This window comes from Phaethon lepturus, unplaced genomic scaffold, assembly GCF_000687285.1.
Source record: "Phaethon lepturus isolate BGI_N335 unplaced genomic scaffold, ASM68728v1 scaffold27245, whole genome shotgun sequence".
In the NCBI taxonomy this organism is placed as follows: Eukaryota; Metazoa; Chordata; class Aves; order Phaethontiformes; family Phaethontidae; genus Phaethon; species Phaethon lepturus.
The window spans coordinates 6533-30843 of NW_010540233.1; the positions used below are offsets into that span (position 1 = coordinate 6533).

The 24311-nt window shown below is 42.1% G+C and overlaps 1 protein-coding gene across 1 annotated transcript; it reads right to left on the minus strand.

Moving 5' to 3' along the window:
- Window positions 1-527: 527 nt before the first annotated feature.
- FAM20B (family with sequence similarity 20, member B) lies at window positions 528-16556 on the minus strand. Its single transcript, XM_010287390.1, has 7 exons — window positions 16180-16556; window positions 13347-13433; window positions 10599-10708; window positions 8191-8362; window positions 5260-5451; window positions 2880-2939; window positions 528-1275 (listed from the first exon to the last, which is right to left on the minus strand). Exons 1-7 carry the CDS (start codon window positions 16554-16556, stop codon window positions 1044-1046), a joined length of 1230 nt encoding a protein of 409 aa, XP_010285692.1. The 3' UTR covers window positions 528-1043.
- Between the last annotated feature and the right edge of the window lie 7755 nt (window positions 16557-24311).

The window sequence follows — 24311 nt, forward strand, 5'->3', positions numbered from 1 at the left end:
CTCTACTCTTCAGGCCCTTGCCCATGGCTGTTGGTTACCGAGGAAGTCCAGCAATACACCTCTCTTTCACCAGCGCATCACGCCCAGATTTCCCAAATTAAATAGGGCATAGAGTAAGCAGCATGTCCTCACAAAACGGAACCTGCTTCCGAGGACAGAATCTATCCTCCTCCTCCTCCACACTACAATGAACATTCGGTTAATACGGACACAGGACTGCAAGGATATTCCCTCTACTCAGACCTTGCCAGATTCCTTATACATGGAAAATGGTGACAGGACACGTGGAAACTTACTTTAACCCCTTAATTATGAAGTGCTGTATAACCACCCTGTCCTCCCCTAAATCTCCAACCCTGTGGATAAATCTTCGATAGTACTTCAGCAAAAACACTGAAGCATTATCACATATGAGGCAAGCCTCATTCCCAGCCTTTTATGGAGGAAAAGACAACTGAGCAGCAGAGGTCCCCTCTCCCACCCCTAATGGCATTCAGAAGAACATCCCGCCCCCGTGGGGGTGGCAAAACTCTTCAATCTAATAATTATTTTATTCACCACTTCCCCTTTCTCTAAAGAAGTGGGAAAATGCCTAACCAGCTCACAGCTGATTACATACAACCCTGAATCAGAGAAAAACTCGCAAGAGCGTATGTGGGAAAGAGAATGGGAGAGGATCGTACTTTTCATCTCTGTTTGTCCTCTCTAGATTCAGTCCACAAATTAGTGTCTGTATTCCACACGCTTCCACCAACGCCAAGAGCCATTTTTATCCAGTGCCATGTCCACTGCCGGCAACGGACACACCACAACGGCCAGGATGCCATGGTACTGAGCCGTCCAAGGCTCCAACCGCCCACCTCTCACTGCTGTCAGCCCAAGGTAAAAGCCAGTGTCACCTCTGTTCCTCTGACTCGGAAGCTGTCCCGTTCATTTCAGTTCATCTTGGCCCCAGCCCTTCTGAACTGCTTGTGCTGTTCCTCTATCGCTTTTTTTGTTCGTTTGTTTTTAAAAAATGGAGATTCATCTGTGTTCCACTACAATTACAAATGAGACAGTGTCATCCTGTCTTCCACCAGCACAACATCTGGCCCAAACTGGTCTGTGCACTGCTTCACTGTAGCCAGAATGCTGAGAAGCCGCTGGTCTAGGGCCTCCAGATGCGGGTCAGAAAGCACTGGTGAGATGGGGTCATGCGACATAGCAGTTTTTAAGGCAGACTTCAGTACTCCATTCTTCAGATAACTGAGTCTGTTCCAGGTAGAAACCCGGATGCTGCAAAAGAAAGAAACAAACACGTCATCATACACTGTCCAGCTGAAGTCGCACCAGCAACACCAAAGCCAGCCTCTTGAGGGAGCCTGTTACATCATGATTTTATCTAAACAGAATGGAGTCTTATCACAAAAGCGGTTTTGGGATGGAGGGTCCAGGTATAGCTGCATTGTACACAATATCTAAGTGAAACTGGAAAACTGAAGGTGAAGAAGAAAAAATCTAATGTGATGTAATTCTTATGTTATACAGGAACACGTTCAAGTGCTAGCAAGGAAGTTCTTCAGTCCTGAGGCCTCCCAGACACACTTTGAAAAGCAAAGAAAATCAACAGCCTGGCTGCTAATTCAAAAACAAAAGTCACGTTACCTCAGGAGAAGCATCTCTGCCCAACAACTAATCACAAAAGACACAAGTCAGTCAACTGAATTTCCACAGAACGTGAACTTAGCAGTGATCTTTCTGCTTCACTGTCCATTAAACTTGTTCACATCAGCCCATCTAAGCCGTCTTCTTCTGTGAAGTATCTTGGGATTTTCCCCCAGATTTTTGTGTTTTAGCACCACCGGTCTAAACTCTTGGCTTTTGATGGCTTTTAAAAAAACCCAGCAATATAAGCAAGAGTTGTAACAAACCTATAGTTAAAACAATTATGCATATGAATTCTTATATGGCATTTGCCTGGTATCAGAAGAAAGGTTATCTACAAAGCAGGAGACTGCAAAGCCTCTTACATAGACAAACTTCTGTTCTGGTTGCATTTGGGAGAATCGAGATGAGAAAGACTCCAAAAGATCCTCATAAACCTGGAATTTAAATGCACATTTAAAATCGATGTAGGAAAAACAAAGAATTTGACAATAATTTACCGCAATTTTTCACCGTATGGATTCTGCAAGGCTCTTGCAGAATGTAGGCCAGGTGTACTGTAGCATGCATAGAGCCTTGCTTAGTGCAAGCAGGGGGTGAGAGCTCAGGCTTTCTGCAGAGTTCCCAGGTTTCACAGGCCCCAAGGAATTCAGGAGACAGAACCTGCCCAGGACAGGCTCAAGGAACTCTCAACAAAATGCTTAATTTGGAAGGCTTAAAGGAGTTAATGTTATCTTGAAATAACAGAGGCAGGAAACTGATGTATCAGTATTTTCCTTCCTGGAACTTTTATCTATTTGTTAATGAGAAGTAGCAACGAACAGAAAGAACATTTGGAAGTGAAGGTAGTTAAGCTGCCAGACACGTTGAGTCCTTAGCTTCTGTCAGGGAGAACTCAAACTGCGATGTGAACTTTCATTCGGCAGGAGCTGGATGCAGACAGCTGCAGATGCGAAGTACCTGTCATACTGACTAAGGACAGACTTGAACCAGTGACCTGGAGGCGAGACTACTTCCTACAGCCTACCGTCTGATTTACTACCTTAATAAAAATGTATTTCTCGGCTTCTTCAGCAGTGACAATGCATCAAACAAACACAGCATCTCAAAAAAGTAAAGCACTGTGTACCTGCGTGAACATTTTCAAGTTGCCAGAAGGCTTCAAACTCAATTACACTGCAAACCTAAGAACAGCAATCGCATAAGTAAAATGAACATCCCTGCATTTCACTTACATGCAGCACTGATAAAGAGGAGCCAAGATGCTTCTTTCATCCAAGGCAGGGTTTCCAAAGCTGAAATGCAAAATTAAAACCAAGTGAAGCAGCTGAACTCCTAATATTGTTCTCAATATCAACAGATTTGTAGAGAATTCAAAAAAAATCAATACTAGCCAATTTCATGCTCCAACAGATCAAATAATTTAAATTAAAATATAAACAGGCCATGACCAATTATAGATATAACTCTCAAAAGCATCAGCTAATGTACCAGGTAAACGGAAGCAACACCAGCGTACTAGTTCTTTATCAGACCAAGGCACCTTAGAAATGAACTTCAGAGGAGTTTAGAAATCGAGCTTATCTTGCCAAGAAGGGGAAAGGAATAATTGGTATTCTGGACACAGACAGTGGGAACTTTGCCTGGCTGACACAGCTGGACGGGAAATGAAGGAAATAGCAGCCACGTGATGTTTTAGATGGCCAAGCTTAGATCAACAGTTCAACAAACAAGGTGATCAACTCCAACATTTCATGATCACACTTTCTAAAGGAGGCCTGCCAAGGATTTCATAGTATTTCAAGCTTCATCTAAACACATGCTACTTTTTTTTTTTTTTTAAATAGTTTCACCTGCCTTGTAATACTGTTTTCAAGAAAGAACTTTCTCCTCAATAAAGATAACTTACTCGAGGAGTCTGGCATTACTCTGCTCAAATAATTCTGTTATTAGTAGCTTTAAAACTGTTTTGAAACAACTGAAAATAGCTTTAAAACTGACCTATTCCCTGAGGAATAGGCTCCTCAGGGAAACGGTCATGGCACCAAGAGGCATCTGGATGATGCTGTTAGTCATATGGTTTAGTTTCAGGTAGTCCTGCAAGGCGCAGAGTTGGACTCAATGATCCTTATGGGTCCCTTCCAACTTGAGATCTTCTATCAATCTGTGAAAAAACTGACTGCCTAACCCTTATCTTAAAGGACCTGAAAGAACTTTACTTAAGTTTTCAAGAAAACAATTTACTTCTGGGCCTGCAAAGCCCCACTGGAAACGTTTTCATAATGTTACAAGCACATACCTTAATGAAAGGTCTGACATGACCTTCAACTACCGTATTCACTTCCAGTGACTAATATATAAACTTCCTCCTAGCACATTGCCAGAGCATCACAGAAAGACAATTTTTGCCAAATTCACGTGGAGCAGTCTGAAAGCAGCAATGATTAAGCAGTCCCAAGGTGGAATGCATCCTGCTGACGTAACTGAAGGAGTGCTACTGAACAGGCTGATGCATAAAGACAAAATACTCAACTCGGCCGCTGCAGACAAATTAGAAACAAAGGAAGGAAGGAAGCAAGGAAGGAATCCACTACACGAAAGGCAAATGGGGAAAGAAACTCAAAGCCTTCCAAGGGTCTAGATCAGAGGTCTCAACTGCTGTGTACACTTTGTACGAGTGGTATGCAAAGCCACTGCAGAGCAGAGCCTGGCGCGGGGACTGCCAGAGGTAACCGTCAGGAGCTGGGCCATCCGCAGGAGGGGAAACTCGCTGCCACTGCAGATGGTGGTGCCCATCAGAAAAAAAACCTTGGGAGTCTCTGGACTAAATCATGAGAAAGTGGAATAGGTTATCTTTGTTTTTAAGAAAAATTAAGCAAATTGTTATGGTTTAAACAAGGCTGTATCTTCAATAGGACTTTTAACCTAAACTATACCAGCCAATGTACAAAAACTATACCAGAGACAGAACAATTCACATTTTAAACAAGCTTCATAGTAAAGTTTGGCCTCAAGAAAGACTTCTCATCAGTTCCTCTCAGTTACCACATGCTTAATTTTTGTTTTGATAATAATTAATGCCCACACTCAGGACATTGTCATATTTTGCTCTCGGTATCAGTTCTATCTCAATTTTAAACTTTTAACCTTTTAAAGCCAGAGCAAACAGATCCAGAAGGCGGGGAATGCCAAATTATTCAGACACACATTTTGAAAAGATCTACTTCTACTATGGCACTCACTAACAGTTGCTGGTAAATCATAAGTTTTTAATTGTCCATTAATGAAAAGCATAAAATGGAGGGGCTGTTCTGAGGATAGGAGGAGAGACACAAGCGAACCTTTGAAAGTTGCTTGGGGAAATAAGGTCATACTGTGCTAATTTGGGCATTTCTGTAATTTAAGACTTTGCCCAAAGCAGTCATCGTATCTAGAGCACAGAGTAAGCATCACAGGCTTTGAAGAACCCTAATATTTGGTATGTAATTTCTGATAAGAAGGAAAGCTTTGGATTTTTAGCACAAAAGGCATTAATAAAAAATTAGTGACAGAAAACAGAGAGATACAAAGCAGATAAATGTGTGCCCTTGTGCTGGCCACCAGGATTTCCCTTACCTTTTGGCATTATCCAAGAGGATGAGCATACTGGCTCCTTCATCATCCTGGAAACTCTCATAGTGATGCCGGTCAGCATTCCCAATCAAATAGTCAAAGATGGCGGTGTCAATGATATCAAGGAGACGGGGGCCCGAGTCATAGGGTGAAGTCTTCTTCACAGCATCACAATAGCTTTCATCATACTCCCACCTGTGGGCCATCAAGAGAAACCGAATCAAATCTTCAAGGAACATCCATCATCGCACACCAACGGCATTTACAGCTGCCCCTTTATTCACTTATGAGTGTGTAAAGAAAAGGCGAGTGCAGCAGTCAAGGCTATATAAAGAAGAAAGAGCTAGATAAGTGTTTCATTAAAAGAGTAAATCCTGTATTAACAGCCTAGTGTGTGGAGCAAACTATAGTTTCAGTGCAAGGTTACACATTGTCTTCCTACAGAAAACAAGGCCAGAGTTTGCCTCCTCACTGCTCACAATTCAGCAGCGGTTGGGCTGCCTCACAGCAAGATTACTGTCTTGACTTGCCTCCCTTAACTTCCGAAGGGCTTCAAGTACTGCATCTATTGATATTGCCTTGACCTGCTTCCATCAGTCTTGCTTTCCAGCGATCCTCCTCATTTTTTCTTTCTAATGCGAATAACCTCATCACAGATACTAATGACCTCCTCTGTCCTGAAGAAAAATGCCTCATATGTGTTAATTCTCCTTCCCAGTTTTCTGTTTCCTCCCTACTCTCCTTTCAGAGTATCTCACCTTCTTCTCCACTGGCAAGATTTCAAACGTCCCTTTTCTCTCCTCTCTTTCTACAACATAACCTAGGCATGTACTTGTGGTCTTATAACATAGATGTCATGTCTCAATTCTCCAAAGCTAGGATTTTAAATTTTCTCATTTTCTTCTTTACAGTTTTCAAAGCTATTCAACACCACCACCAAAACAGCCGAATCTCTGGTGTATACCCTTTCCATCTGTCAACCTAAATAACAAGTACATCTATAACATCTTCCATGTAAGGACTGAGACAATCCTTCACAAAATAGCAGTTAAGTTGGAAATGCCTTAACCCATCTGTGACTTGGAAACAGAAATAGAGGAAACACAAGCTGGAGAGACCTGCTGACATGCTCAAAATTGCAGAGTCTCGTAAAAGCAGGGAGAAAATCAGAATTTAACTGCCAGAACTGCCAGATACCCCACCTCATCTTCTAGAGGTCTGGAGCCTAAGCTTACAATAAATATCCCATCTTTCCTCCAGTTATCCAAATCACAGTGGCCAAAATTTTATCTTCTCAATGTTTCTGTTACCACGTCACACACATTCCTCAAATGCTGTCACTAGTTCCCTCTGTCTCTTGCATCAGGGTCCTACTCACACTCAACCTACAGCACAAACCCACAAGGCAAAAGACTTGGAACATACCCCTCCTTGTACTGGATACATTTGTTTTATGCTACACTTTCCTCTCCCTCAAGTGCTTCTCTTTCTCTCAGCTTTAGATCAGTAATTAATCTCCTTGCAACAGTTTTTCAGATACACTATGCTCGGTCTCTTCATTTTTCATTCGCTCTTTCAAGATAGCCCTTTCTCCGACATTTATTTCTGATCATTTATATTGTACTAGCATAGGACTTCGAAGGTCAAGGATTTTACCTATTACATGCCCATTAAAAATTATGTACACTAATGTGACTGTATGAATTATGTTCAGAAGGTCAACTCAGGACAGAGTAGAAGCAGCTGGATCAGGGAAAAAAAATTGCTACAGTTATTTTCCATAATTACCAGACACAGAAAAAGGAAAGCATGACATTTAGAACATTTAATTTTCCTGGTGCTCTCAGAGTGAAAAGCGCAACATGACAAGGGGCAAAACAATGGAACCATGCAGTCCCCTCTGAACAAGGGAAAAGCAAGCAAGTTTAAAACACAGCAAACGTCAAATCAACATAGGTATCAGGGTAAACTCCTGTATAAGCAGGCAGTTTATGATGAAAAACAGTCTCTCAAAAAAAAGAAAAACCTCCAAGAAATCCAGCCAATTCATTACTGCAATTTACCGTGTACTAAATACAGCTGATTTTGACCTGTTGAAAAGGAGGTAACATCTGCTGCTCAAAAAATCCAACTGTATATTTAATATTCTAAAACAAATCAATGAAGCCTTTGGATGACATTCTTTCCAAGAACAATCACATTATCGGAAAGCAACAGTTATTTTAGATCAAGGACTAAAAATATCTTTCTAATCATCTGTCCAGGACACAGACTTCAAAAAACTTAATAAGCTCAAAACCATCTGCTCTGGTCATGGCAAAAACATCTCCAACCCAAATACTCAAACACGTTACATCTATTGTATAAGATTGCAAGATCCCATGTTTGTCCATCTCTGAAAGTGTTCTTTTAAGATGCTGAGCATGTTCACCAAATACTGATGGTATTCAAAGCAAAGAAGAACTTTTCAGTGCCTACATACTTAAACTAAACCAGCTCCACAAGTTTTGGAACAAACTACAAGGACCATGAAGTCACATCTGGCAGAAAACAGCACAGTGCTACCATATTTCACTGGGCCACCGAGAGGCACACTGTCAACAGAAGGTCCGGTGGTACAAGAGAAGAGTCTCAGTTTGCCCCAGGCCAAGATTTTCAGAGCTTGGAGTGATTGTATGATGCAAATTACGTTCCAGGCAAGAAGCAGAAAAAACAACAGCACTTGGTATTGTAGAAAACAATGAAGATTCCTTTCTTGCTCATTTTAGTTTCAATCTCATGCTAGACTTCTTGACTTCTAGTGTCTTATCAAGAAAGGTGTCAGCAAAACTCTAGGTTTTGAGAACACTTGCTCCTTAACTAGGCACTGTATTGCAAAGGTAATTCTAATAGAAATTATCATGTATAAAGAATAACCCTATTGTGTTCTCATACCTGGCAAGTTTGCCTTCACGGTAAGTCCTACCCCATGGGTGCCGATGCTTCTGAAGAGGCCAGACATCTGGTAGCCACAGGGTCACTGACCCCTCCATAACATCCCCGTCTGCACAAGCCGGTTCTGTTTCCCGACAATAGTAGCACTTACCATAGAAGCAAGTGTTATTACCTTAGAAAAAATAAAAAAGAGGTATCAAAAGAGCAGAACTTAATCCAAGGGATGCCAACTGAAATTCAGGAGCATATTGCTGCAGCAGAGCCTACCCTGCAACAGGATTTCACTGCACTTGACCTCATGCTTCCTACCCCCGAGAGGGAGAGGCTCAAGAGACTGTTAAACAGACATCTATTCATTCAAAACAACATTAAAGACTAATATTCAACGGAGAAAGTAATTATATTTTCTAATGTTTTTATCACACTGAGCGTTAATACAACTCTGCACTATCAACAAGTTTTTGTGATTCCTTCCTAGTCCTTAGGACCTTGACTTTCCAAGCTTAGAACTCCTTGTTTTTTAAATTTCACACTTCCTGTGTCAGATTTCTCACTTCTTTGAAAAAGTTGACCAAAAAGAGACTAGTGAAAAAAGACTAAGCAGAACTCAAATGGATTTGGAGCCCTGAGACCTGCCACACATCTCAGTTACTTGAGCTCACTCAGCAGAGGAAACACAAATGAGCTGTCATTCTTATATGACTGAGGAACACAGATCTGTCAAAAGTTTCATGCATGTCTTCTGACAGGAGAGGAACAATGAAACCCTGTAGTCTCTAGTCCGTTAAGGCTTAAGTAGCCTGTAGCATAAAGTAATCTATGTGGCCCAGATTAACATTTTTAGCTTAACCTTTTCTATTTCACCCTGCCAACCTGCCTTTGCTTGACCCTTGCCAAGTCAATTCCAGTTCCACACTTACAGATGTTCTTCCAAAATATTCCAACTATGTCTCACTTCCTTGTGATTCCACTTATTCCCCATCCTTTCTTCCTTTGGCTCTATATCCAATATCCTCCCCAAAGCAGGCCCAGCTCACTGAAACACGTTTTTCACTTTCCACCCTTCACATCACAACCCCTTAGCCAGCCAGCACTCCTTTGCAGTCCTCCATCCAGACCCAGCTCTTGTGCTCCCACTACCCCAATCAGTCAACTTGAGCACATCAGAGAGATGATCATTAACAACACAGAGCTTATTTGTATGGAAAGCCCTGCAAGTCTCCCTTCCTATCCACAGCCTGTAGCAGATCTAGCAAGAGACGGAATTCTTTTGAGATTCTGGCTGCAACTCTAGCAAATCTGCACTGAGTATTGCATGAATTATCTTTTCTTCAAAACCTCAGAAACTTGGTCAAATTTGGGTTGACAAGAGATCACAACCTTATCCCCAGATCCACCCATTTCTTTTGGTTCATGCTCTGCAGAACAGGCAGTTCCAAGGAATCCAAGGAAAGGCAATGAAAATTTCTGGAGCCATATTTTTCAAGTCAGCATTTCTGCTAGAAAACTGCTTAGTTATCTTGGCTGAAATTAGAAAAAGTAAAGTCTGCCTGAGGCAGACACCCAATCTGAATGCAAAAAGAGTCTGGCAAGGCAGAGCTACTCTCATCTGAAAGTTACACTTGACAGCTGAAAGTGTTAGGCAAGCTTAGCAGGTGAGACTACCAACAGTGCTTGTAATAGAAATATACACAGGCACACGTATTTATCAGCTGTAATGAACAATCATCTCTAGAGTCTTCTTATTAGAAAGAAAAAAAAAAAAAGAGTAATAATTGGATATTTTATGAAAGCCTTGAACAAGTTAAGGCTGCAGCATAAGTCTTTTCTTGGTGCTTAATGACCACCCGGTAGAAGTTCACATTAATAATTCCCATTAAGTGCCCTTCACAGCATTATTACTGTAAACAACATACGGAAGTTCTGACACATTTAGTTATGAATGCTCCGCAGACTCTGATGTAGCACAAACAACATCTAATACCAACAGACACATCAACTCTATAAATTATCCCAAATCACCACTGTGTTCGCTTTAAATACAATTCCATTTTTTTTCCTTTCAGGTCTAATCACAGACTTTTCTAACCACCTCTGACAGTAGAGAGAAAATTATTACTCAAAAAAAAAAAAAGAAAAAAAAGAAAAAAAAAACAACCCCATCTGTAACAGCAGCATGAGGGGACACAGAGAAGTTAGAGGAAAAACTACTTGGACAAAATCAAGTCCTCCTCCCTCGCCAAACAGGGTTATACAAGCATTACGATCTCTCTTGGCACAGAAAGAGACTTACCAGCTTCCTGTATCATAGTTAACTGTTCTATAACTGCGTCAGATTCCCATGGCTCTTTTTCCCCATTAATCACGTTTTTCGTTACTGGGCTGAACAATCCATGGAAGCCACTTACCCACAGTCATGAAGGTACCCAGAAGCTGCTCTGTGGCTACTGGTTTGATCTCCGTACGTAGATTCACAAACCTGCCGACCACCAGTGGAGCTCGTCGGAAACCCAGAATTCTGTTTTGGGGTGAAAAACCATGACATGAGAATTTGCAACATAGGCAGCAGTTCTAAATTAAAACAAACCAGAACAAAACCATAGTCCCTGTGCCATTGTCTGAGACCAAAGAATGAAGCTGGAACCCTGCAACAACCTCCTCTCTTCTCCAAAGCAAAGTAAGGAAACTCATTTTTCTTAAGTGCCTGGATGTTAAACTTGCTTTATAGGCCATCAGTGACACTCCTTTATTACAGCATTTGCAGCAGAGCAACACAGGATGCACCAGGCTCCAACCCTCACAAATCAGACCTCATACCAGAAATATCCATCATCTGTCCCGAGCGCAGGCTGAAGCAGTAACCATATGGCCATTGGGCTGGTCACCTGGAAAAATAATTTACAATTTGCGGGAATTACTATCTATTAAAAAGTTTTGTTTAAGCCCAGTTCAATTATACTCAAAAGTAAACAATCTAGGAATTATTTTGTTTGGCATGAGGGGGGAGAAGGGAGGAGAGAACGGTAGAAAAAAACCTGAATGCCTCAAGTGTGTGGAAAAAAAGGGAGGTGGGAAGAATAATCATAAAACTTGCAGTCACAAGATCCAGGCTCCACTCCCATGTCTGCCACAGCCTTTGCTCTGTGACCACAAATGAGTGGGGTATTTGTAATGGAATTTTGGAATTCCAAAATGGAATGCTTAAAGGAGGAGCACAAACATCAGTACAATGTCACCCCAACTCCCTTAACGTACTTTCGATACTGTTTTGGTAGCCTTTGCATCTCAGAAAGAGAGACTGAAAAAGGACTGTCCCTTTTGAAAAAGGGACAATCTATATTCCACAGATACTGGGAGAGTCACTCCAACAGCCGCAAAGTTGGGGGTTTTTTAGATACTCATCGACTAAGTCCCCTTCAGTAAGTATAAAATACCTCTAAGAATGGGCAACACAAAACGTCTGCCTGAACAAATCATGTATGCATAAAGATAGAATTCACAGCCAATACAAAGAGTTATGTAAAGCTTGTGAAAATGCAGGCGTTCCAAGTAAATAAGCACAGAGCTTAGATCTGGAAAACCTGGCCCCGTATTTTCAGACCCACAGCTGAAAGGCCACTATCCTGGCTAGCACGGCCTCCCCGTTAGTGGTGAACACACAATATGATTCAGATCCTTCTTGAAACAATGGCATCCTTGAGCAAAATATGTAATTATCAGTAGTCAAAAACAAAGGTACGCACTGAAGTTGTGTGGGCTGGTAGCTTCTTCTAGGTATTCTTGAAGAATATAGAGATGCATACCCACAAAGAGAGGAGAAAGGACAGAGAAACAAGCACAAACCCACAACCAGATAGACAGCAAGGAAGAGCTAAGAGAGAGGGGTTTGAACAGTGGAAAGAGGCTTTCAATTGTTGCTTTACAATGTTTCATAACTGCTTTTTCAGGGAAACTTAAGTCCATGTGTTTTTTGAGAGCACAAGTGGACAACAGACATATGGCGACATGGAACAGGTTGCCCAGAGAGGTGGCAGATGCCCCATCCCTGGGAACATCCCAGGTCAGGCTGGACGGGGCTCTGAGCAACCTGATCGACTTGAAGATGTCCCTGCTCACTGCAGGGGGGTTGGACTAGATGGCCTTGAAAAGCCCCTTTCAACCCAAAGATTCTAGGATTCTATGATCTTTTTTGGTCTGAAAACACCCTGATTTTTGTCCACCACCTCAAGACTGCAACAGGGTATTACACAACTAGTTATCACCAAACCTCCCTAGAATTACTCATTTCCATTGCCTGTGCAATGAGTTCCACAGATGAATTAGGATTAACAAGCATATCTTTTACCACCTACGAACTCAGTCACAGATGACGAGTCTCTTATTTACATACTGAGAAACCTCAGTTTAAGTGCAACCATTCTGTTCTTTATTATATTTGTCCCTCCTAATTCCCCTTCCCAAGTTTTAAGTCTCTTGATAGAAGAATTTTTCACATCTTTAATTATCTTCAGAAATCTCTCCAAAGTGCCAACACAGTCCCTCTTACAGCGCAGAGGCCAAGACTGCACTCATTTATTCTAGATGAAACTGGTGTTTCATAACTATCGACATTCAGTGTTTGGTATTTTATGTCCCCTTCTTTGCACATCCTGTAACTTTGTTTTTCTTCTGGTAATTGCACCTCCAGCTCAGGTCCACCAAACCACCTGGGTACCCCTGAATACAATTAATATATAAATAGTTGTTTTGCCATTACGATGCACTGATTTATATTTCGCCTAGGCTAAACTGTTAGTCTAGATACTAGATTTAACTTTTTAGTGTACTGGACATTAACTTACACATGCAGCATTTCAGACTCTTCCACAAGGTTTGGCTAAGCTCTTTCTTCCATATTATACGAAGTATCAGGGGTTTCAGTGCTCATTCTCCTTTTCAAATTTTTCACAAAAATCTTAAATGTTAGAATCTTGCATAGATCTTTGCAATGAAGTTTCACAAAAAAGCTAATTTTTATTTTTGGCTTCAATGCGGTATATTGGCAGGTTAGAATTAGCTAACATCTGAGGTGTATTCTTCAAGGAACTCCTTTTTCCCCAACTCTGAAAAAGCCTTTACCAGAGACAATTAAACCAGGTAACCCAATAATTCCATACCTGTCCAAGTGAAAGGCTGCCACTTCTGCGTTGTGTCTGTCATAGCCAGCATATGGTTCTCCTTCCACTACATAATCCCTGGCATATCTGTAATTGAAATAATTCAAATGAAGTGATTCATGCAGGATTTCCATCAATTTTGCTGTTCAGAGTAAAAAGTGCAACAACAGTGCTATGTAAAACAGACTCCGGGTCGCTTTCAAAATGATTGCCAATGGGAGAGGGAAAAAATATTAATGAGATTAAATAACGTACAGACTGTTGAAGTAGTAAATAAGGAGGAAAGGTCAGTAATGTACAGTGGTCTCAAGAGCTTGGGAAGCGGTGCCCATTCAAACTAATGGGTTTTAATTCAACTATATGCCAAGCCACATCTCAAAAAAAAAAAAAAAAAAAAAAAAAAAAAAGAGCACAGACCCAGCTACAGAACAGGGGACTATTTATACTAGGAAGCAGCAACTCCACAAACGATTTTGGGGTTAGAATGGATTGTAGATTAACATGAAAATACAATCCGATATTGTGGAAGAAATGCCAAATGCGATCTTTAGCAGCTAGAAGATCAGCAAGCGTGAACCTGAGGACAATACTGGATACAAAAAGACCCTTTATTCAGGCAGAGAAAAGACATAATGAACAGCAAGAAATAGAAATCAGACACTCATTAGAACAACAATGGTATGTTTTGGTGAAGTGGTGGGCTTCCCCCACCCTTTTTTTTTTCTTTTTTTAATAGATGTTACTTAAAATGTCAAGGCAAACACAAATTCCGAGATTCATGACATTTAAATCAGGTCTAGATACTGCTTAAGAAGCATGCTTCAGATAAGTGTAAAATACCACAATCAATACCAAGGAAAGAGGTGAAATGCAATACCTTTTCAGGTAAAGTAAGCCCAAACCAGATTACCTATTTTCTCATTTCCTTCTATGTATCAAATTGTGTAAACTGGATTATTTCCAACATCAGGGTTCAAGCAGTAGCAGCAACAGTGTAAGAGAAGCCACAGTGCTCTACTTTGATGTTTCAACCCTGCTCAGAGAAGATCTGAGGCAAGATGACAATCCATTTCACCAGGCTGAGCAAATGCTTTAGCTTCTTTGCAAGGCAGCTGCAGAGAGAATTAGCCAGTGCAGGATGGTATGGAGTTTTTGGGAGAAGGATCTGACAGATTCCTGCCAATCGGAATTTATACCAAACAAGCATCTTATTTCACACGTATGGTATTGGCATGTGATGGTAGCAACAATTAATCATTAGTAACTTAGGCTGGATTTCAAGTAATTTTGAAAAATGAGACAGATAACGCTCAGAACACGTGCTCAGTGCCAGGTCTCTTGTATGTACTTACAGCAGGCTTTTGAAAACAGAGTCACATTTTGAAAGCTGCAGAGCTAGAATTTACTGGTAAAACACAACCACATTCTTCCTTCCATGCACAGCAAGCATCTAGTTCTTTCTAGAGCAAGGGTAACAAGAGAATTCACTCTTCCCCAACCAGTAAGTTTTCTCAAAACAGTTTTTAGTAGTAACTTTGACATACCTTTCAGGTCAAAAGCTAGTTAAATAGGCTATCTTGCAATGGCAGAGCAAGACTCTACCTACAAGCCTAGCTGCTCAGCAGATGCAAACAGAACACAGGTCTACCCAGCATGGCTAGAGCCATACTGTCTAGCACTCCTATCAACACTCCCAACTGCACGTGTCCTTGATGGAGCACAGTCACTACGCTCGCCTGCACGGACATTCCATTATGGGAATGTAATCTAATGCTTGGTGAAACGCTTTGCAGCACTCACTTATACAGAAAGGACTATAGAGATGCCATGTCTTGTTACTACATTTATTGGATGAGCTGCCTGTTGTACCACCAAGACTTTTGAGTAAAAGGTTCACACTGTTTAAACACAGCCTAATCCCACAGTGAAGCTCCAGCCAGACCAGTAGCTGACCACACAGAAACAGGACTGTGAATTCAATAAGCGGTGAGCGGATTTTTTTTTTTCCCCTCATTCTCTACTCATTCATTAACAGGAGAGGAAAACTTCGTGCTTGCTCAACCCAATATCCTTTGGAGAGAGATATACTCATTCTGCTATGACAACACTTCACATTTGCAGCGCACTCTCATAAAACACACCTGCCTTACTTTTTTACATCTTTCTTCTCCTTTTCCCCGAAGGCAAACAGTTCAAAAAGCTTCACAGACATACACAAGACTCTTCATAAATGTTCAATCATGTCAAATTTCCCTGTGGATCATCATTAACAGAGGCCATACCAAGGAAGTATCACTACCTGCCCATTCTTCCATTGCTCCTCCAGTATTCTCTATCGGCAGACAGGAAACCCAGGGGCTTTCACTCTGACCTACCAATGCATTTTTACAGTCTTCATGCAGATACACCAGACACGGAGACCTACTTTTAAGACCACTGTCAATTTTCACTCCTTCCCTGTTCTTGAACTGCATTCTCTCATGGCAGTTTGACACAACCCTTACTCAGAAAGTGTAGGCAAGACTTGTCTCCACAGTGCCAGAACCTGCACTTCCACAATCAGGAAGATACTGGTTGGAAACATTAGGTTTAACCAACACTCCCTCAGGACCGAACACAGTGATTATTCTTTTATTAACCTAAATACAGGCTGTTTGGAGCACCAAAGCTATACAGCCTGAGAGACAGTTGGCACAGCAACCTCATGTTACTAGAGCACCAGCAAGGCTCTATACTGTCTCTCTCATAAATAACGGAATGACCTTTCCTTTTGGGGGGGGCGGGGGGAGCAAAAGCATAAAGCAGTTATTGAGTAACCAAAGGCAATATTTACCTTTTGGGTTTGAAGACAACCTTCTGTCCTCCTTCAAGTATTAGCAAAGCTTTCAGTTGGGTCCCTTTGTATCCCACATCAGCTTTTATTATTTTCTTTGTTGTCATGGCATGCATAACAGCCCCTAGCTCGGGCGTCTCCTCAGGATACACCTCCCGGGGCACCACCCACTGGGCTGCAATCTCCCAAGGGGACTGCAACGTATGGTCAAGTCGGGGGTCCAGTTCTACACGGAGGCTTGCCATCATACGGTGAAAGGCGCGCTGGTCCTCCCGGTTGGCAGCTGAGGTGTCCAAGTTGTCAATGAGGAAAACTTTTGTGAAAATGAAGATGACAAGGAGGATGGCCAACAGCACAACTCGCTGCTTTAGCTTCATGTTGACCTTCAACCCTTCTCCCCTGACCTTTTCTTCCAAGTGTTACAGGAAGTCTATTGGAGATCAGGGTGAGGAAGGGGATGTTAGTTAATGAATTTCATTCATAACTTGCATTGTGAAAGAGGTATCACCACTGACGCATCTTCTGGTACCCCTAAAAATAAACAAAACACAAACTTACAAAACTGAATTCCTGCAGATCCCACCAAACTCAAAATCAAGTTTATTCTTGGAACATAAATCTGCATTTTTGCACACTTGTATCCCAAAGCCCAAACATTTCTGTTTAAAACACATGGGGTTTGCTGTCTTCCTGTAGCCTTTCAGTGATCTGCACAAGAAGGGAAATTCCCTGATAGCACCTCTACACAGCTGAAATCATAACAGCTGCAACTGGCTGGGCAAGACTTCTGCTGAGAATTGTAGTTTAAGTTGATTACTCCCATTTCACAAACATTTTTCCATTAGTAAAAGAATCCACGACCTCTGGTTTCCTAAAGATTTGTCCCTCAAGAGAAAGCTGCCAGGTACATTTCCCAACCCCTAACAATCAGTGAGAACACCTGCACAGCCTCATTTCCTGAAGGTACAAGACATAAGGACAGAATATACTCAATTTATTTATTGCCTCTCATTTGCTGCCACTATAACTTACGCATCTTTTTTCCATGCTTAAAAAAGAAAAAAAAAAAAGGAAGAAAGAAAAGGGGGACATCTTTACTTCCTTGTGGTTAACTATGTATCTTCTGCAGTCAACTGTAAAAGCAATAACCACAAAAAATATACAAACTACCTGTAATCTCAACACCAAATTAACAGAGAAAAAAACCCAACAAACCAAAACACTAATACTGCCTCTTCTCAGAAACCTCCCCTACAACACAGATGAAGCCACATATGTGTTTCCGTATGTACAATACGCTGCAAGACATCTCATCCCTCAAAAAGCCTTTGCCAGTACAGTGTTAGCATATAAGGACCACAGAACGCACAGTTAATCAACTGTATTTCAATTATGAGGACAGAAATTATCTTCATAATATTAGTTGCATGTAGTCAAAACCCAAACGGAAACGGATACTAAGGCACATCTCTGAGGAACGCTCAGAGCCAACAGAGATTTCTCTTTGCACAAGCCATGCTAACCATGAAAACCACAAATAGCACCCTGAGCTGTGGTAGGACTAATATAGAAAAGCCTTCTCATGCGATTTAACAACAAGCGTATAAACCAGTCATTATTAATCATGTCACTGGAAAAACAAGCTGCACAGGCTAAGTTAATTTACCAGCAGCAATCAAAGGACAGCCAGGCTATGGCTGGCTAGTAAAACACAGATACCACAGCCATCTTCAGCATCTGTGTGGACACCGTGCCCTGCCTGCAGAGGTGATGGGGGGTACAACGGCTCTGAGGGGCCTGAGCATATCGTTGAGGTACACCTCCATCAAAGATTAAGGCTGTGGCAAACAGCAGATGACAGTAAGGTGCATCCTTTGAGCAAGTCATCAGTGCAGAATCAGGTTTGGCCCAGTAGAAGAGTACTAGGATAAAAGCACACGCAAGCCCATGGATGACTCCACAGCACCTTAGGTCTACAGCAGACCCACCCTACCTCCCAGCTACGTGGCTCTCCTGCCTTCCCATGCATCAGTGTTAGCATTCATACAACCCAGCTGCAAGGTAGTTCAACGATCCAGGTTGATGACCAACCCAAACATCAACTGCCACCTTTGGTTTGTGTGTGAATCACCTCTTATTGTTACTTTTTGAGCCAACACAGTTTATCATCTGACTACGAAACACCACTACTGGTGCAAGTCAGAGAGACAAGGGAGGGCGGCATGACAGCTCCAATAGCAGGAGATGACCCAGCAAGTGTCTACAAAGCTTACCTATCTACAGAGGGGCACTTTAAGCTACTAGAGTCAGCACTCTCACCTTAAGAATGGCCCTGCCCTCCATGTACTTCCCACCTTCATGCACTGAACTCCATGAAAGATCTGATCTGTGTTAAAGCTTGACCATTTTAATTTATTCTTTATTAGCTTCAGTCCTCCTTCACCCAAATCCAATGTAGTTTCACAAGCATCTGAGGAGGGCACATCATGAGGCCAAGAACAAGCGTTTCTTCTGGCAGCAGCACTAGCGATTCTATACGCAGGTAAAACTACAGCCCAACAAAGGATAAGGAGCTGAACCACTTGGAAACAGTCACAAGGAGCCCACCAACAGGGACAAGGAAATTCAGTAACAAACCGTCAGATCTGTTTTCAAAGTCACTCTCTTCAGCACAGCGACCAAGCTGAGCACCACTCAACTGACAGGTGACAGGCTCCTATGATGCAGAAGCATGGTTTTTAGCCCAGTTTACCATCATTGTCCGGCCTCAGGTGACAGCTCTGTTCAGTTTGGCCCTTCCCAAGTTACACGTTTTGCCTCTTAAATACTTCCTATAAAACCTATCCACTGAAGCAGGAGAGGAAAGTAAAAGTCTCCTAATGACAATGAGTTAAAACTGGGATGTGAACAAGTGGTTCAATGTTAATGGCAATCACTCACAGCAGCATAAAATCTCCATGAAGGGTAAAGGGTAGGGTGAAAGAAGGCTACCAAGTCTCAGGGATGCTTCAAACTGGTACTATGGTCCCCTGTTAACTATGTAATACTGGTTTTAATCGATTGGAAAAGAAGTGCGTGTGCTAATAGTGAAAGACAACAAATGACATGTTTATATGGAAATTAAAACGTATTACTGCTCCTCTCAGTTCTCTTTAGGCAGCCCGTATTTCTCCAAACAGCACATCAATCTGCATATCACACTCTGCAAGCATGAGAGTGAGAAGCACAGATGAGGAAGATGCACCTGACCCAAGTGCTCCAATTCTTGCAAAGAAGGAATCAGTCACTTGGAGAGCCCTAAATAATAATATTATTATTCTTAAATCTAAGAAAGCAAGCAAAGCAGATCAGGCTATCACTGTGACCTCTCACTGTAATTTAATAATTTCACTTCTTTAAAACTAGTAATTCTAAATAATTTTGAACATTCCTGTTATCAAGATCTGCTTTCATTAATTTTTAAAATCCATTAGAGCTTGTAGGAAGTTACACAGAAGAGTAAAGTCCATTTCAGAACAGTTACTCATTATGAGATATGTATACATGTACACATATATTTTAGGAAAGCCTCACAGCCCAGTGTTGGCCAACTAAAGCACTGGACAGAAATGTTTCATACCTTTGGAGCTCAAGCTGGGCACTCACTTTCCTCAACTGATTTTCAGGAATGTTGAGTATCTCTAGGAGTATTCTTTTAGGGGAGGGAGGGGAGAATATAACTAGAGCTACCACTTAAATTAAAGGTCATTTACTTAGTTGATCTTTTGTGACAGCTTTGAAACTAATTTTGGCTGAAAACCTCCAACTACCTAGATAGAATTTACCAAAAAAAAATTTAAATATTTGCTCTAAGACATTTCACTAATTCCCTTAAGTGAATAACCAATCCTCCCCAAACACTTCTCCGCAAGTTACACAATTACTCCTGACATCCCAACTAAAGCCCTATCCTGATTTTGCTCTCTGTAGCTTTAAGCAGGTGAGTCGGCTCCAAATTTTTCCTGACATCTGCCAAAATGAGTCATCAGCTGCTTTTCTCCAACGAACACCACAACACCCCTAAAGTTGCTATGCAATGGATTTCACACGCTAGCGGCAGAGACTGCACGTTACTCCTTAGGTGACAACATTATGCTCCTTGCTGTACGAGCCAACAACAAAAAAAAAAACCCTTCACGAAGAAGTTTACCACGGAGAACGAGAACTTCAACTTTATTGTTTTAAATTGAAGATGGCAAGAGTGACAGTGTTGAGGTGGTGTTAAGAAAATATTTACACCGTTTTGGAAGTGATTTGAAGAGAAGGACAAGTCTTTGGAAAAGACTTGGATTGGAAAAGATGAAAGCTCAGGAAGCGTGAAGCTGGTCCTGGAATGAGGACAGAGATGAGAAAGGTGGCCACAGAAACAAATGAAATAACAACAATGCCCCCAAAAATGTAAAAAGGGAAAAATAGAGTGAGCTACAAGCAGAATTCTGTGGAACGAAGGGCAAAAGGGTCTAGGACAACGACAACAGTAAACCCAGGGATAATCTCAGAAGGAGGCCCAAAAAGGAAATAGCTCCAGAAAGGAGGTGGAGGCAGGGGTGGGAGGGTAAGGCCAGGGTCTTCACGCTTGACAAAAAAGGGCAAAAGGACAGAGTTGTGGGAATACGGGATACACAAAATGATACTAGATGCTCTTTGAGGCAGAAGGAAAAACCCAAATAAAGTTTTCAGAAGTCAAACAGACTTTAAACCTCAATACAGAGAGGCTTACAGAGCCAAGTCGATAACAGTGACAGAGTAATCCCTGGATACCTACAGTCCCAGAATACCACACATGTTGGGCAGGAGCTGCTGATCTCTCACCAAGGTCAGGTAACTCTAATAGTGTTTTGGGGTTTCTTTCTTTATTTTTTTCCCTGAGCTTCTGCTTAGCATTATCTCCAGTTACCATTACTAAACAGAAGACATAACCCAAAGAGTTTTTTTGCTTTACCATCCCAAACTCTATCTCTGTGTCACAGAGGTACAGAAAAAATCACTTACGTCTACCATTTTACCATAACCCTGGTCAATGAGGAAGACAGTCAGAAATAAACCACCACACTTAGCTTTTTAATAGTGTAGTCAACTGGCAAGTTTGCTTACGAAATACTTCTTGTTCTTCACTACCTCTTCGGGGTATTTCCTGATCAATTCTGTCCTCATTACAGCCAGGTCTGTATTCTCAGCAAGTAACAAGTCTTCCAACTCACTATTCAAATAACAGTGTCTTCTAAATATCACAGTGGGGTCACTGTGTGCGCAAATGCCTGAACTAAAGCATGACCACTGGCATTAAATACCAACATCACACCGCTTCACCCCCAGTTCAAGAAGCAGCATGAAACTCGCCTGCTACAAACAGCAGCAAAATCACCAGCCTACAAAGTTAGCAGAGGACCACATCCCAGGAAACAATTTTTCTTAAGAGTCACAAGATCAGCGTTATGCCACATGTCATAATTTTATTTTTATATCATTAAGCTAGAAAGCTACTATCGCAAAAATACTTGTGTACTATTTTTACAAGGATTTTATAAAGTCTGAAGGCAGGCAAAGGTTTGGTCTATCAGCACAAACACACAAAAAATCCTAGCTCAAACAGATGCCAATCTGAAATAAATATAGTTAAGTGTGCTCTAAGTCCTGTGTAAATGCAAGTTTTCTCTTCCTAAATACAGTATGCCTTTGGGATCTCCTATCAAAAGGTCTTTAAGAGTTCTCCAGTAAATCCCGGAAAATGCCCTGAAGAAACAGTGTGTACAATAGCGACATTTTCCTCTTCCTAAAATGTACTTCAGTCTCACCAGATCAATCTTTCTTCCTATCCTCTCCTCTCCGGCCAACTCCTTGGTAACTCACGCTTCCCCTCTCTGCATAAGCCTTGTTATTTCAGTTTTCACAGGCAGGCTCCCACAGACCTTTGCTTCGATTTTTCAGACTCCCTCTGTCACTTCCACTCTCTGTATGCTGCCTGGTTTGTGTATGAGTTTAGTAATCCAGTGCACAAGGCTTCATACATATTTACTCGTCTGCTACTTCTCAATCACTTTATCTGTCAAAACCCTCGCTATCTATAAGCAAAAATCTTTGTGACAGTCTATGCTCAAACTTCCCTTTCCGCATGCACAACTGCATCCCTCATCGAGAACCAGAGTACAGATAAAATACGAAAGATCACAAGCATTTTAACCACTGCATTATCTATGCCTGCAGCTGTAAAAGTTACCATTACCCCCCACTTCTGCCAAATTTGTCAGAGATATATGTCTATGAGCTTTACAAAAACAACCGGCCAGGTAGAAGACAGAAGCCTCAAGAAGCCGAGGACAACTTGGTATCTATCTTCAGTCTTTACCAGCAGCTCAGCAAACAGGGAAACCCGACTCAGCTGGCTGCACACCTGAAGATGGGGCAGATCAGGACACAGGCAGCACCTGGATGCAGTCCTGGAGAAAGGGAGGCTACCAGGGGACTGAGGGTGGGAGAAGACAGGCAGGAGTTAACCACACTAGGATGTGGCAAACAAGTCCCCAGGAAACCAGGCTTCCTTAATTCTCCTCACAAAACAACTTTCCTTCAAGCATTATGTATGGAAACAAAGTTTATATAATCACTCTTTTGACTGGTAAGCTTTTGGATCCCTTGGCTAATTTCAAATACATCTGAGAGAACAGTAGATGTTTTGAAGGCAGAGGTTATGTGTTTGTTGGAAACTGGCAGCTGGGGAGTGCTGAGGGAAAGACTGCAGCGTTAGCTCAACAGTTGTCTGTTCGCCTCGGCCATCTGGGCAACCAGCGTGCACACAGCTGGTACACGGAAGGAGCCGGAAACACTGTACGAGAAGGAAGGAATTAAAAATACTGTAAAGTGGGACGGTAAGGGACACGGTCAGGAGTTGAGGGTACCACAGCGGAGTCAGAAAACAACAGAAAACACGCCAGTTTCAATCCTAAGGAAACAATTCCCCCTTGCCCCCATCCCAGTTACTGAAGTTCCACCTGACCGCTGCAGGCAGATACACAACAACAAAGCGAGCTAGAAATGTCTTAGGGAGCTTTGTTCAACTTGGAAGCGAAGACAAAGCAGTGAGAAAGTCCTGTATTTTTCCTTCTCAACTTGACGTTCTTATGTTTATTCAGTTCATACTCAAGATGGGCACCAAAAACTCAACCTGGGTCTGTAATACCCATCTGACATTTAGCAACGAGCCTGTCTCCACTATAAGACGGCACCAATCAATTTCCCCTACTCTCAAGAACGGCAGCAGACAATGAACCAGAGGACAAGCGATTTTGGTATCAAAATTGAACCACCAACTTTGTTAATGTGCAAGAAAACAAAATCCACCTCACCCTCCTGAGATTTTGTACTGCAAACGGAGACAAATCTCGTTGCAAGTAAGTAGGTCAGAGTTAAGGTTGTAAGAGGTACATGGAGTCATTTTCAAATTAAAATAAGACCGCAGTGTTAATGCCCTGTTCTAAGTACCAGGTGGGATCTATTCACACAGAATTCACTGCAAGGCTAGAATCTACATTTTACAGTTTTCTGTGTTTGCTCAGACCCTAAAGCACTAAGTATATTGTAGCAGCTGGGCCTCAGCTAGCATAACCCGAAACAGCTGCACTGCTTATACACCTCTGTATCCAGACCTGATCTAAAGACAGATGCCCTTTAAGAATGGTTAAACCCACGGCTTCGACAGCTACGATCAGCATTTCTGCTCAACACTATGCGTTGTATTTTTCGCAGCCGGACGATGACCTTAGCTAAACTGCGAGCGGTGCTCTGGGCGCTAGTCCGTTGTGCAGACGGCTATTCGCAAGCGAGAGCACACCGTCAGAAAGGCAGCAGCAGGCTTGGCAGCTGTGCGGGGTTCCTTTCCCACCTGAAAGCAAGGATCCAGAAGAGGAAGGGAACGTCAGAGCGCAGACAAACACTCAGGGCTGCCACAGCGATGTCCGCGAAGTCCTTAACTGGCCGCGGGTGGAACCGGGAGGTGTTTTGGGATCCCGGTCTCCCAAGCAGGGAAACCGTAGGAGTATTTCCAGCCAGGCAGATCCGCGCAGACCGAACACGTCCCACCTGCCGGCGGACCCAGC